This window comes from Lactuca serriola, chromosome 8, assembly GCF_051521515.1.
Source record: "Lactuca serriola cultivar US96UC23 chromosome 8, Lser_US96UC23_V15, whole genome shotgun sequence".
Lineage (NCBI taxonomy): Eukaryota > Viridiplantae > Streptophyta > Magnoliopsida > Asterales > Asteraceae > Lactuca > Lactuca serriola.
In genome coordinates this window covers 201117785-201128428 of record NC_136415.1, presented here as the reverse complement: position 1 = coordinate 201128428, position 10644 = coordinate 201117785, and the positions used below count along the sequence as shown (strand labels likewise).

General features: G+C 32.0%; 2 protein-coding genes and 1 non-coding gene across 4 annotated transcripts; 1 reads left to right on the top strand and 2 right to left on the bottom strand.

Annotated features, from left to right (window-relative positions):
• The first annotated feature begins 1792 nt into the window (after positions 1 to 1792).
• On the top strand, positions 1793 to 3535 carry LOC145071053 (SNARE-like superfamily protein). The gene is made up of 5 exons (XM_079017986.1): positions 1793 to 1947; positions 2054 to 2150; positions 2897 to 2975; positions 3111 to 3192; positions 3292 to 3535. The coding sequence occupies exons 1-5, from the start codon at positions 1915 to 1917 to the stop codon at positions 3430 to 3432; spliced, it is 432 nt and encodes a 143-aa protein (XP_078874112.1). The 5' UTR covers positions 1793 to 1914; the 3' UTR covers positions 3433 to 3535.
• Positions 3536 to 4979: 1444 nt separating this feature from the next.
• On the bottom strand, positions 4980 to 10152 carry NSI (nuclear shuttle interacting). Of its 2 annotated transcripts, none has more exons than XM_079013044.1 (9): positions 9918 to 10152; positions 6556 to 6595; positions 6385 to 6470; positions 6219 to 6279; positions 5912 to 6104; positions 5728 to 5830; positions 5538 to 5638; positions 5359 to 5452; positions 4980 to 5267 (listed from the first exon to the last, which is right to left on the bottom strand). In XM_079013044.1, exons 2-9 carry the CDS (start codon positions 6579 to 6581, stop codon positions 5188 to 5190), a joined length of 744 nt encoding a protein of 247 aa, XP_078869170.1. In that variant the 5' UTR covers positions 6582 to 6595; positions 9918 to 10152; the 3' UTR covers positions 4980 to 5187. The 2 variants fall into 2 exon arrangements, with proteins under 2 accessions (XP_078869170.1, XP_078869169.1); XM_079013043.1 differs by lacking the exon at positions 9918 to 10152 and adding an exon at positions 7378 to 7771.
• Positions 9995 to 10097, bottom strand: LOC145071844 (U6 spliceosomal RNA). Its single transcript, XR_013690809.1, has one exon. It is a non-coding gene; the product is annotated as a U6 spliceosomal RNA (small nuclear RNA).
• Positions 10153 to 10644: the final 492 nt, after the last annotated feature.

Sequence of the window (10644 nt, the reverse complement as noted above, 5' to 3'; positions counted from 1 at the left end):
TAGGAAAATAAGGGTTTTTCCTGGGATAACATAACTGCTATTAATCAAACTGTGTAACAAATGGATAACTAAACTTTCCTTATAAGAAAATATGGGATTTTCTTGGATATCAACTTTTTCAGAAAACCAAAGGAAACTTGTTCTTTTACGAAAACAATCCGCTTATGAACTCACCAGCTTTATGTTGATTTTCAAACTGCTTGTATTCTCAGGTCCACATTAGACAGGTACACCACGATCTTTTGGAGAAGACGGAGCAATATAGCAGTCTCGTCTTTACTTTTGTTCATTTTAGTTGTATATATATCTATAATCATGTATAACTTTACTTTCAAACAAATGTAAATACTTCTATGTAATGTAATGGTTGTGTTTACTACGCTTACTATGTACATTGGTTGTGATACTTTACATGACGTCCTCCGTCCCGGAACGTTTCTGCCATCGGTTTCAGGGTGTGACATTGCATCTTCTGAAATATCGATCCAAGATTGTGCCAACACTAACACTTCTAAGGGTTCCCAACCTTTAGCCCACGCCTTCTCTTTTCTTTTAGTTGCTGCTCGAATGGGCTGAGTTTTTTCAACGAATTTCGGTTCGGAATTAGAAACGACCGTATGTGGTTGTGCTTGTGTGTGATGAACAAACTCGGGTTGAGACAAAAAATCAAATGGATTAAAATCTGTGTCGGGTTTTGATAGTGTTTGTGTTAGTGGTTGTGTTGGTCGTTGTGGAAAATACGGAAAACATACCGCCATAGTGGTAATACGGAGGTGAAAAAATCGGTTGATCAAATGAAGGTATTGGGGTTGCGGTGTTTCTAGTGGGTGTTTTTTCTTTGGTGGACCTTTTGGAAGAAGACATTTTGAAAAAAATTTGAGGAAAAGACTAATAAAAAGATAAGGAATTATTTTGAAGATTTTGTAAGAAATGTTAAGTACATATAGGGTAAATTTAAAAAATAAAATAAATAAATAAATAAATAAAATTATTTCTGCACACTGGACCGTTCAATGGTCAAAAGTTGCACCATCTAATCAAAAGACGCGGCCAGAACTCGCCACACTGCGGCCAAAACCGTACGAAACCGCACCCAGGGGGCGGTGTTCGCGGTCCAGGTGGCAAAACCGCGGTTTGCAACCACGCCCACTCCCTGCAGACTTAGAGGCTTCATGAAATATCAATGTCAATCAGTCACATCACATTTAATTAACACATTAATTAAACAAAATTCATTAATAGCTTTTCATCAGAAATTTTGAGAAGATCAGTAGGTAAAAGATGATATATTTTTTCTTAACAAGAAAATAATATAAGAGTTTTTTATATTTTTCTTTTTTATGTAAAAAATTCCAAAAAATACAAAATAGACACAATTCAACCAACATGACCCGTCCCAAAATGGAATTATTTGCTTTGATCAAATATTGTATCCCACAAAGATTGTGACACTACAATTTTAATACATTTCAATTAAAAAACCCAAATCAACAAGCTCTCTTATAAGCTTTAAAATTGGTCAAATTAATCGGGTTTAGTAATTTCTGCTAATGTGTGTGCACGCCTAATTAGTTGTAGATCCTATCAATATATTTTGGACTTTTTATTGGTAATTGAGTTTGTTTATTAAATTAAATATTAATTCAAATCCAAATATTGCCTTTTTTTAAAACGAATGAAATGTTAATTATGTTCACTTTTTATCCAAGTAAATCCTTTTTGATGGAAAATACAAGTTTCCGTCACTTTTTTTTGGAAGAAAAAAATAAAGTTGAGGCGCCTTAATTTATGAAAAGAGTAAGTTTAGGGGCCATTTTTGTATTTAGGCGACAACTAAACCCAAAGAGTAACCCGCTGTGCGTTTGGGTCAATCGGATCAATAAGAAGTGGAAATCTCGATCGGTGACGGAGAAGATGATCGTTTGCATCGCCGTCGTTGGCCATCAGGTTCTTCTTGATTATGCTCGATTTACTTATTTTTATGTGTAATTTCATGAATTTGGCGTATATTGTTTGATAACTTGCTTGGTTATTTTCATATTGGGAAGTACAGAATAATCCATTGTACATACAGAGCTTCACTGAAGGAGATGATGCGCTCAAGCTTCATCATATAGTTCATTGTTCCCTCGATGTTGTTGATGAAAGAGGTATTTTATAGTGATTATGAATAATGCCTAGTTTATATTCCATCATTTCCTTTTGTGCAAAATATAGCTTTTAGGGTTTCGAATTTGCTCTTTCCAACTCTGAAACTGGAAGATGATTCTAGATTTGATTTATTAGAACGTTGATTGGGGATTCTAGATCGGAAGTTCTGTCATTGCGTTAGGATTGCCATCAGGATGACAATTTCTGATTCTCAAGATGTTAATCAGATGCGATCTCCTTCCAAACCTAAGTGTTTACAAAATTTTCATTTGAAAATTTCAAATGTTAAAGATGCATGTTCCTAATTTCTTTCAAATCTTAATTTTTACTCTTACATTCATCAAATTGTCAAATTGTCTTTGACACTTACTTTTTTCTTCATCTTGAGCCTTGATTCTTTGTATATACAATTACCCTTCAGTTTCTATACTCTTTAACTGTTTGATCCAAGTATTTGAACTTGAAACTCACTGTTTTGATCCTGTTCTGGCTAAAACATCACGGATTATGTATCTATTTCTTGCATTTAATCTATAAAGTTTGTAAATTTCAATAGTTGCTACACAAAAATTGGTCAACATTTCTACTTAGTATCTTTAAGAAATGCACTTTGGATAGACATTTTAGTGCTTGTGTTCCACACTTTCTTCTTCCAAAATGAATATAATTCTTTTTATCTGGAAATTTTTTAAAGCAATTTAGGTCTGTGGTCAATATTAATTCGATTCTCATGTCTGCATTGCAGTGAACAACCCAAAAAAATCTGGACCAATGATAAATGAGACATTTCTTGGTCTTCTATATCCAACTGAAAATTACAAAGTGTAAGCATATTTTTTTCATGTCATTCTTGTTTTCCCATTGATTTTTTCAAGAAAATTTGACCTCCCTTCTTTATGATAACACTTTTTACAAGGTACACGTACTTGTCCTTAACTAGGGTTACATTTTGTGTGCAGGTATGGTTATCTAACCAACACAAAGGTTAAGTTTATCCTAGTCACAACTGACCTTGATGTCCGTGATGCAGATGTAAGAAATGTAAGTGCATATAAACTTTTTTTGAAAACATGATTTATTCAGACAGATAAGTGAAAAAGAAAGTGAATATTAACATTTTTTTTTATGTGATTGGAACAGTTTTTTAGAAGGTTTCATTCTGCATATTTAGACGCTGTGTCAAACCCATTTCATGTCCCTGGTAAAAAGATAACTTCCAAGACATTTGCTGAGAGGGTCAGCACTATTGTTAAGTCTGTTAGCTTCAATACAGCTGGATGAAATGAAATGAAACTTAAACTCTGTATCTATCTTTTATCTTGTTTCCAATGTGTTTTGATATTTGAGTTTTGATTTAATATTTTTATCAAGACCTTTTTTTTTATATCTTCATATTGGTTCTGTTACGCCTAGAAAGCTTGTTTAGTCCTGTTACACCCAATGGGGCCAATGAGGGTATTTATGTCTTTTGCATGATTGAGAGATTGGTGATGAGTCTATGTCATGTCTTGTTCCATGTTTTTTGGGTGGGATAAAAAGTTATAGTTTTTGTCATATTGGTCATAGTCCAGTGAAAAGTCCAATGCATTTGAGACAAGGTCCTCGAATTTATGATATAAATGTAGGTGTTATATGATTATTTTCTCTCTTAAAAACTGTCAAACATTCTTTGGCAGACAAGAATAGCAATGTAATTGAATCTTTGCTTATGGACAATGTTTTTTTTGTACTATATAGTCATAAAAGTCAGATATTTAACGATAAACTTATATTTATTTATGGATGATATAATGCAATTTATTTTTACACGACATTCTCGTTATTTTACTCATAATAATAGCTTAATTCTAATAATAATATTATAAATTAAACTGATATCGTTTATATTGTATAATTTATATACTAAGTGAGATAGATTGTTTTAAAAGCTGTCATATGCAAAGTCACAAAACATGAAAAAACATACATGAAAAATCAATATGTGTTTATACCATTTTACGTTTGATACGTTTGGTTTCTCACGTTAGATGTGGTGAAAATTTTTAATAGAGTATAACGTATAATGCATAACAATGTTATATCCCCTACATATATAGATATAGTCTTCAAAAGAATTGATTTTACCATATAAAAAGGTTTAGCGACAAAACTTATTACATGTTTGTTTTCTCATTCATTGTATTGTGATAACTAAGTTATAATCAAAAGTATTGAGTAAAAAAATACTAAGATAAATTTTTATGTTTAGAATTTAACATAAATACTTTTTAATAAAATGATTATTTTGATAATATGATAATGAACATGAAATTATTTATTTTTTAACGATCTTTTTTGTTTATAAGTATAATATAATTTCATTTATAAAGTTATTTTTATTAAAAATGTAAGTCTAGTTTATGAAATGTATAAGTTGGAAAAAAAATATTTAAAATTTCCGTTCTGACATTAAAAACAATATATCAGTTGAACATAGCTCGATATAAAAAAATTATATCATTTTTATGGAAGAAATCAAATAATTGATTGAAGATCGTGTCTAAAAAATAAAATATATTTACATGTTGCTTGTGTGTTATTATTTGACATAAATTTTGTGCCGTTCAACATGTTATACTGACATGGTCCCTCCCTCCCTCTCTCAATTTTATATTAACTTTTTAAAAAATGGTTTGGGTGATGTGTATTTCCTTAGGCAAGTGGTGGGAAAATGGTGTTAGTGACAACTGAGGTTGCAAAAAAAAATTGTGTTGCCGTTAAGCATATAAAATTATAACACCTTCTAATCAATATGGATGTTGCCTTTACTCAATTAGAAAACAAACAACTTGCACAAACTTTTTACATCTTTCAATAACTTCAAACGTCTTAGGCTACAATAAAACTTCATGAAGCATCATCATGCATGTAATTTTACATGGTGGGAAAAATGTGCATTTTGAGCTTGTTTTGAACCCTATTAAAAAGGATGAGAAATGGTATGCATACATACCATTTTGAGTAATATCAAGTATCAAGTATCACCTCCCCCTTCATCTAAAACCTTGGGTACCAAAACATACCCTTAATACCCTCTGGATCAGCTTCAAACCCTAGATTCCTATAAAACTCTACAACTGCAATAACAACAACCCAAAATCTCTCTAAGATTTAACTAAATTCACTTCCACACAATCAATAGTCTATACATACATACATATAACATACCTTTACTATCTGCAAACAGTGTTATGTTCCCAATGTCTCTCTGAAGTAGAGCCCTTATAATCTTCTCAATCAAAGCCTTCCCCAAACCTTGCCCCTATCACAAAAACAAATTATATTAAACCAGTCACAAAAAAAAAAATTATATTAACCTTCAATATTTTCTAATATATTATATATACCTGGTAGCTAGGATCTACAAGGACATCCCATATTGTTGCATTGAATGCATGATCTGATGTGGCACGAGCCATTCCTATCAGCTTTTTCTCATTATCTAATTCTGCCAAGTAATTGTATTTGTCATTATTCCTTAATATAAATAACAAAAACAGATTTAAATTTCAAGAAAAATATATATATATAATATACCTTCTCCAGCTGCTGATTTCTTTATGGAATGCAGTGTTGCTACCATGTAGCTGTTTCTTAGTGCAGCTGCTAGCTTTGATAGTGGTCTTCTAGGCCACCCAACCTTATAAAAAATAATAATAATGATAAAATGACATATTGAGATGGGAAATTAACTAATTAAGAATCCATGTATGAAATTTACTTTATCACATAAGGATTGAAGGTCATATATGTCAACATCTCCACCAGATGAGAAGATAATCTGTTCAATTGTGCCATCTGGCAAGGTTTTTTCAACAAGTACAAATTCCTCAGGTAGAGGTTCTTGTTCTTCATCTTCTTGTGGAGTGGAAGAAGGTGGTTCTATAACCTGTGTAGAGTTGTTCTTTATCAACCTGTGATGTCATAAATTGGTTTGGGATATAAATATATAATATTTTTGAGTGTTTATTTTAAAGATTATGAAACTCTTGTAAAAAGAAGAAGAAAGAGTTGTGTTTAGTATTTACCCAGATCTAATGGATTCCCAAAAGCTAGCCTTCAATTGAGAAACTTTGAGCACTCTGTTTCCTGTAAGAAATTAGTCTTACACATGTGAATGAAATGATAGTAGGGTAAATCTGAAAACCCTAATTTCATTTCGAATTGGGAATTGAATAGGAGGAGATTAAGAACCTCTTGATAACTTCAAACTGAAACTGCAAGGGTAAGCTAGCTGATTTGAACAATTTAAAATGCAATTTACAGGAATGATAGCACATCTGAAAACAACAACAATACAGGAGATGATATTTTAGACATGTAATTGGATGAAAAAGTGAGATATTCATTCATATTATAACTTACAGGGAAGAAGATGTGGAAGTCTTCATTTCCCCTTAGCTACCTGAATGACATAGAGATAATATTCTTCAGACTTCAAACTGAGCTTTGTTACTTCATGAGTTCATGGGGTGTGATTCTTTTATCGATCTTATGACTTTATTTTATTTTACACAAATACTACTTCATTTTTTTCAAACTCCTTCCTATAAGAAGCCACTAGTGTTATATGACTTCTATCTTTGTTATTGACACATTGTTTATAGTCTTTGTAAGAAAAAAAATTTGGCTAGGCAAACTCATGTGTAAGCTATGATGAACTTTGGACATGATCACATAAATTTTGAGCACCAGAACATGAGGATTTCTCAGAGAAACCCACACATGAAGTGGGAATTGCTCAACAATAATAGCGATGCGCTTTAATCATAATTTTGAGAGTTGAGGTAGCAAACAAAACAGAGCATCATCATATCGTCAATATCAGCAAAGCAACGCACAAATTGCAACCAAGAATTAACTTTCGGCGTGAAGGGTGGGTGATTAGTGGTCGTAGATAGGTGTTTGTTGGTGTCGGTGGTGTGCGGCGATGGATGGTGCCATGGTGGGTACAGGCGGCGGTGTAAACAAAATACGCCATTAATGAATGAAATTCGAGGCTTTAATAGTTAAATTACACAAGTAGCGAAGTAGAAAAAACCAGAAACCTAAGCTAATCAAGTAATGAAGTAATGAGATTGAGTCAATGTAACACAGTAGCAAAGAACCAGGTCCAGAAGTCAAAATAATTACTGATACTATCAAAGTCGACGATAATTACACAAGTAGAGAACCAGTAGCACTCACCGGAGGTCAATAACCAGGTCGGAGGTCCGTTGGTCGCTTAATTTGTCGGTGGAAATTTGTCGATGAGCAATAACAAGAACAGGAGGGATGTCGCAAGAACAAAGATTAGGTTAGATCGATTCGAATAGAGAAAGAAACAACGAACGTCTTCAGAGTTCAAACTTCAAATCAATCGCTCATCGTTCATATTGTAATTCGATTGGCAAGAACCTCCGCCACAATTTTGTACACCATAATAAATGATTGATATATCTAAAACCCCATAGTTTGTATGTGATTCTTATCTACTAAGCCTTTTAGTTTTCCTTCTGCTCTAAAAAAGATATATTTAAGTCATATAATTTACATATATCAAAGTTTCATACATTTAATGAAGTATGCACTAACATATGTGGTTTTCTTTGTATCATATCATCTCATATTATCTTATCCTATTTATATATACGTACAAATGCTAAAATATATATCCTATCTATATTTTGTATAATGAAAATAAACCATTCATTTTTCACATCTTTGTTAATGTCACTTTCCCTCACAGATAGACCATGAAACCATGTCACCCGTTGAAGTAGCCTCATGGGTGCAAGGATCTCAAATGTTGGTGACGTGGCATCCTAAATACTTTTTGGGTTTTTGTCTCAATGTTATGTTGCTAATCATGTAGATGATCTAAACGAAAGAAACAAAAATCATGCTCATAAAAGATCATCTCTAATCATCGTTAAAAAATTTATAATTCAACAGTAACTCTTCAAATGTCCCTTCGAAACTTATTAAAGAGAGAAATAAAGCCTTTAAACTTTAAGTTGAAACTTCCCTCACTCTAATAATCTCTATCAAACATTCAAGATTTCACTATTGGTCGATGTGGGAAAAGTGAATATGCATAAATGGATTTGCACCTTCTATTCAAATACTAAAAACATCTACAAACCCTTATACTTGTAAAGATTGTTGATAATATATAAAACTTTCAGATTTAGTAAACAAGAAGGGTTTAAATTTACATCAAATAAATAATTTGATCAAAAATTGGTTTCAGAGAAATGTCTATCTGTTAAAAAATTGACCCCAACAATTTTTTTTTTCGGTCCACCCCTAACTACAAAGATATTAATCCTTATAAGTTGTTTGTTTCGGATGCCTCGTTTTCTGCTCCTTTATCCTTCAAAATTCTTTTAAAGTCATTTGTGTTTGCCTTTTCTAGATCACTAAATAAAAAACAATACAAAACAAACAATGTTAGAAGTAATGAAAATATAATAAAAATAAAGCACAATGACAGGCATTGCTTTCGCAAGTTAGTAGAAAACATTCACAAGTGATCTAGATAAATTATACAATTTTGTAAAAAGTTTTTGTTGGTTTTAATCATCTGATCATGTACGAAAAAGTAGGATTTATTTAAAAAGATGTAAAACAACAAATATTGGGTTAAATGCAAGAAATTGCAACATACTTCCATATTTGTTTATTATAGCAAAACCTACTTTGAGTTTTCCCTATCACAACATTAGCTTTGAAACTTCTACCTAATTATAGCATTCTCATTAATACAAGGAAATTTTCGTTGCTATAATTCGGTAGATTTTATCAAGTTTAATGTCCTAAAAAGGGAAATCTTAAGACTTGAAAGTACAATGTTATACTTATAAGTGATAAGATTTTTCATAGTAGATTGTTTTAATAAAAAAAAAAACTTAAATTACGATGTTGTATGTTGTTATAGGTAAAAACTGAAGTATGTTGTTATTTCCCAAAACTTGCCCTTGTAAAATTTGTGAAAGATTGTCAATTGTTCACTTGTTTTAACCCACCTCACAGATATGATATCATGTGCATTTAACAACTAATAATTAAGGCCCTAGTTTATGAAAAATTAACCTACCTTTTACACGCTAACAGTTTAACACATAGACTTGTCAGAAAACATCATGCATACCTTCAACATCAATTGATGCTATCAGGCATTCAAGATTAACCAATTAGCAATACTTTAATGCTGTGTTGAAGCCTAAAGACGAAAAAGAACTCTTATAAACTTCCAACCTCTATCATTATCATTAAGGAGTGAATCATGTGTCTAATCTATCACATCGAATCTGTAGCTTCATTCCAAACTAATCATTATACTTGTTGAAATGCCAAAGAAAACCATTAAAGTAAGCAACTTTAGACATTTTGTGATTGATAGTTGTTATTAAACACACATGATACATCCAGAAATCGCACTATTTCAAATTAAGAAGAAAGGAAACCAACAGAAGCTTCAAGGACACAACAGTCTACAGCGACCTCTAAAGATGAAAGTTGTAGTATAATAGATTTGATGCCCGATTATGAACTGATTCTACCAGACTATTTAGACAAGGAGCTTAACAAATTCCATCTACATTCATTAGCAATGGATCATAGCATTTGTCATGTGAGTCCATATAAGCATCATAAATCGCAGCAAATAACACGAAATCAATAAGTTTCTTAGCGAGATAAGCGACAACAATGAAATTAAATCTAGGAGGATCCGATAGCGGTACCTTTCTGGAGCTGTTGAATAAAAAAAAAGCATCTGAAGAAGAAATGCAGCAATCGATCGAGCAAATTAGGGCAAAAAAAAAATTTGGACCATTTCTCGATTTGTGCGTGTCATCCTTGCGCAGGGGCCATGCTAATCTTCTCTGTATCGTTCCAATTTTATCGGATGTCCCCGAAGGGACGAACTATCATCGAAGGCGGAGCAATATAAACCCAAAAGCTTTCGTTGAGGACACCGATGTGGGAAGCCATGGCATTGCTTCAATTAGACGATAGTTAAGTTAACTATTTCGTTGTAAGCCCTAATTTTGACTGCCTCTTTTACAACCTCAAAGTGAAGATGGTGAATCCCTCTACCAGACGACTTCTATGCATTTACTTTAGATAGAAAGGAGTCGACGTGTTTTGTCTTTTTTTTTTTTTTTTTTCATAAATAATAATTGTATTAGATACCCATTATAAAAAGTTAGGCCGGTAAAAACCAAACCCTAATAGAAAAACTGTAAAAAAAACAAAAACGAGCTTAAATTCAATTTCAATGGTTTGGAAATATCCGGTTTCGATTTTAAAATTTTAAAAACCGCAAAAACCCAAAATGCACCGATTTGTATATTGTATATAAATATATTTTATTTACAGATATCATATACAAATCTATATAATTTTATAACAATCGGTCGCATATCAAGAATTAATAAAGATGGTGAACATATGAATTTTATAACAATC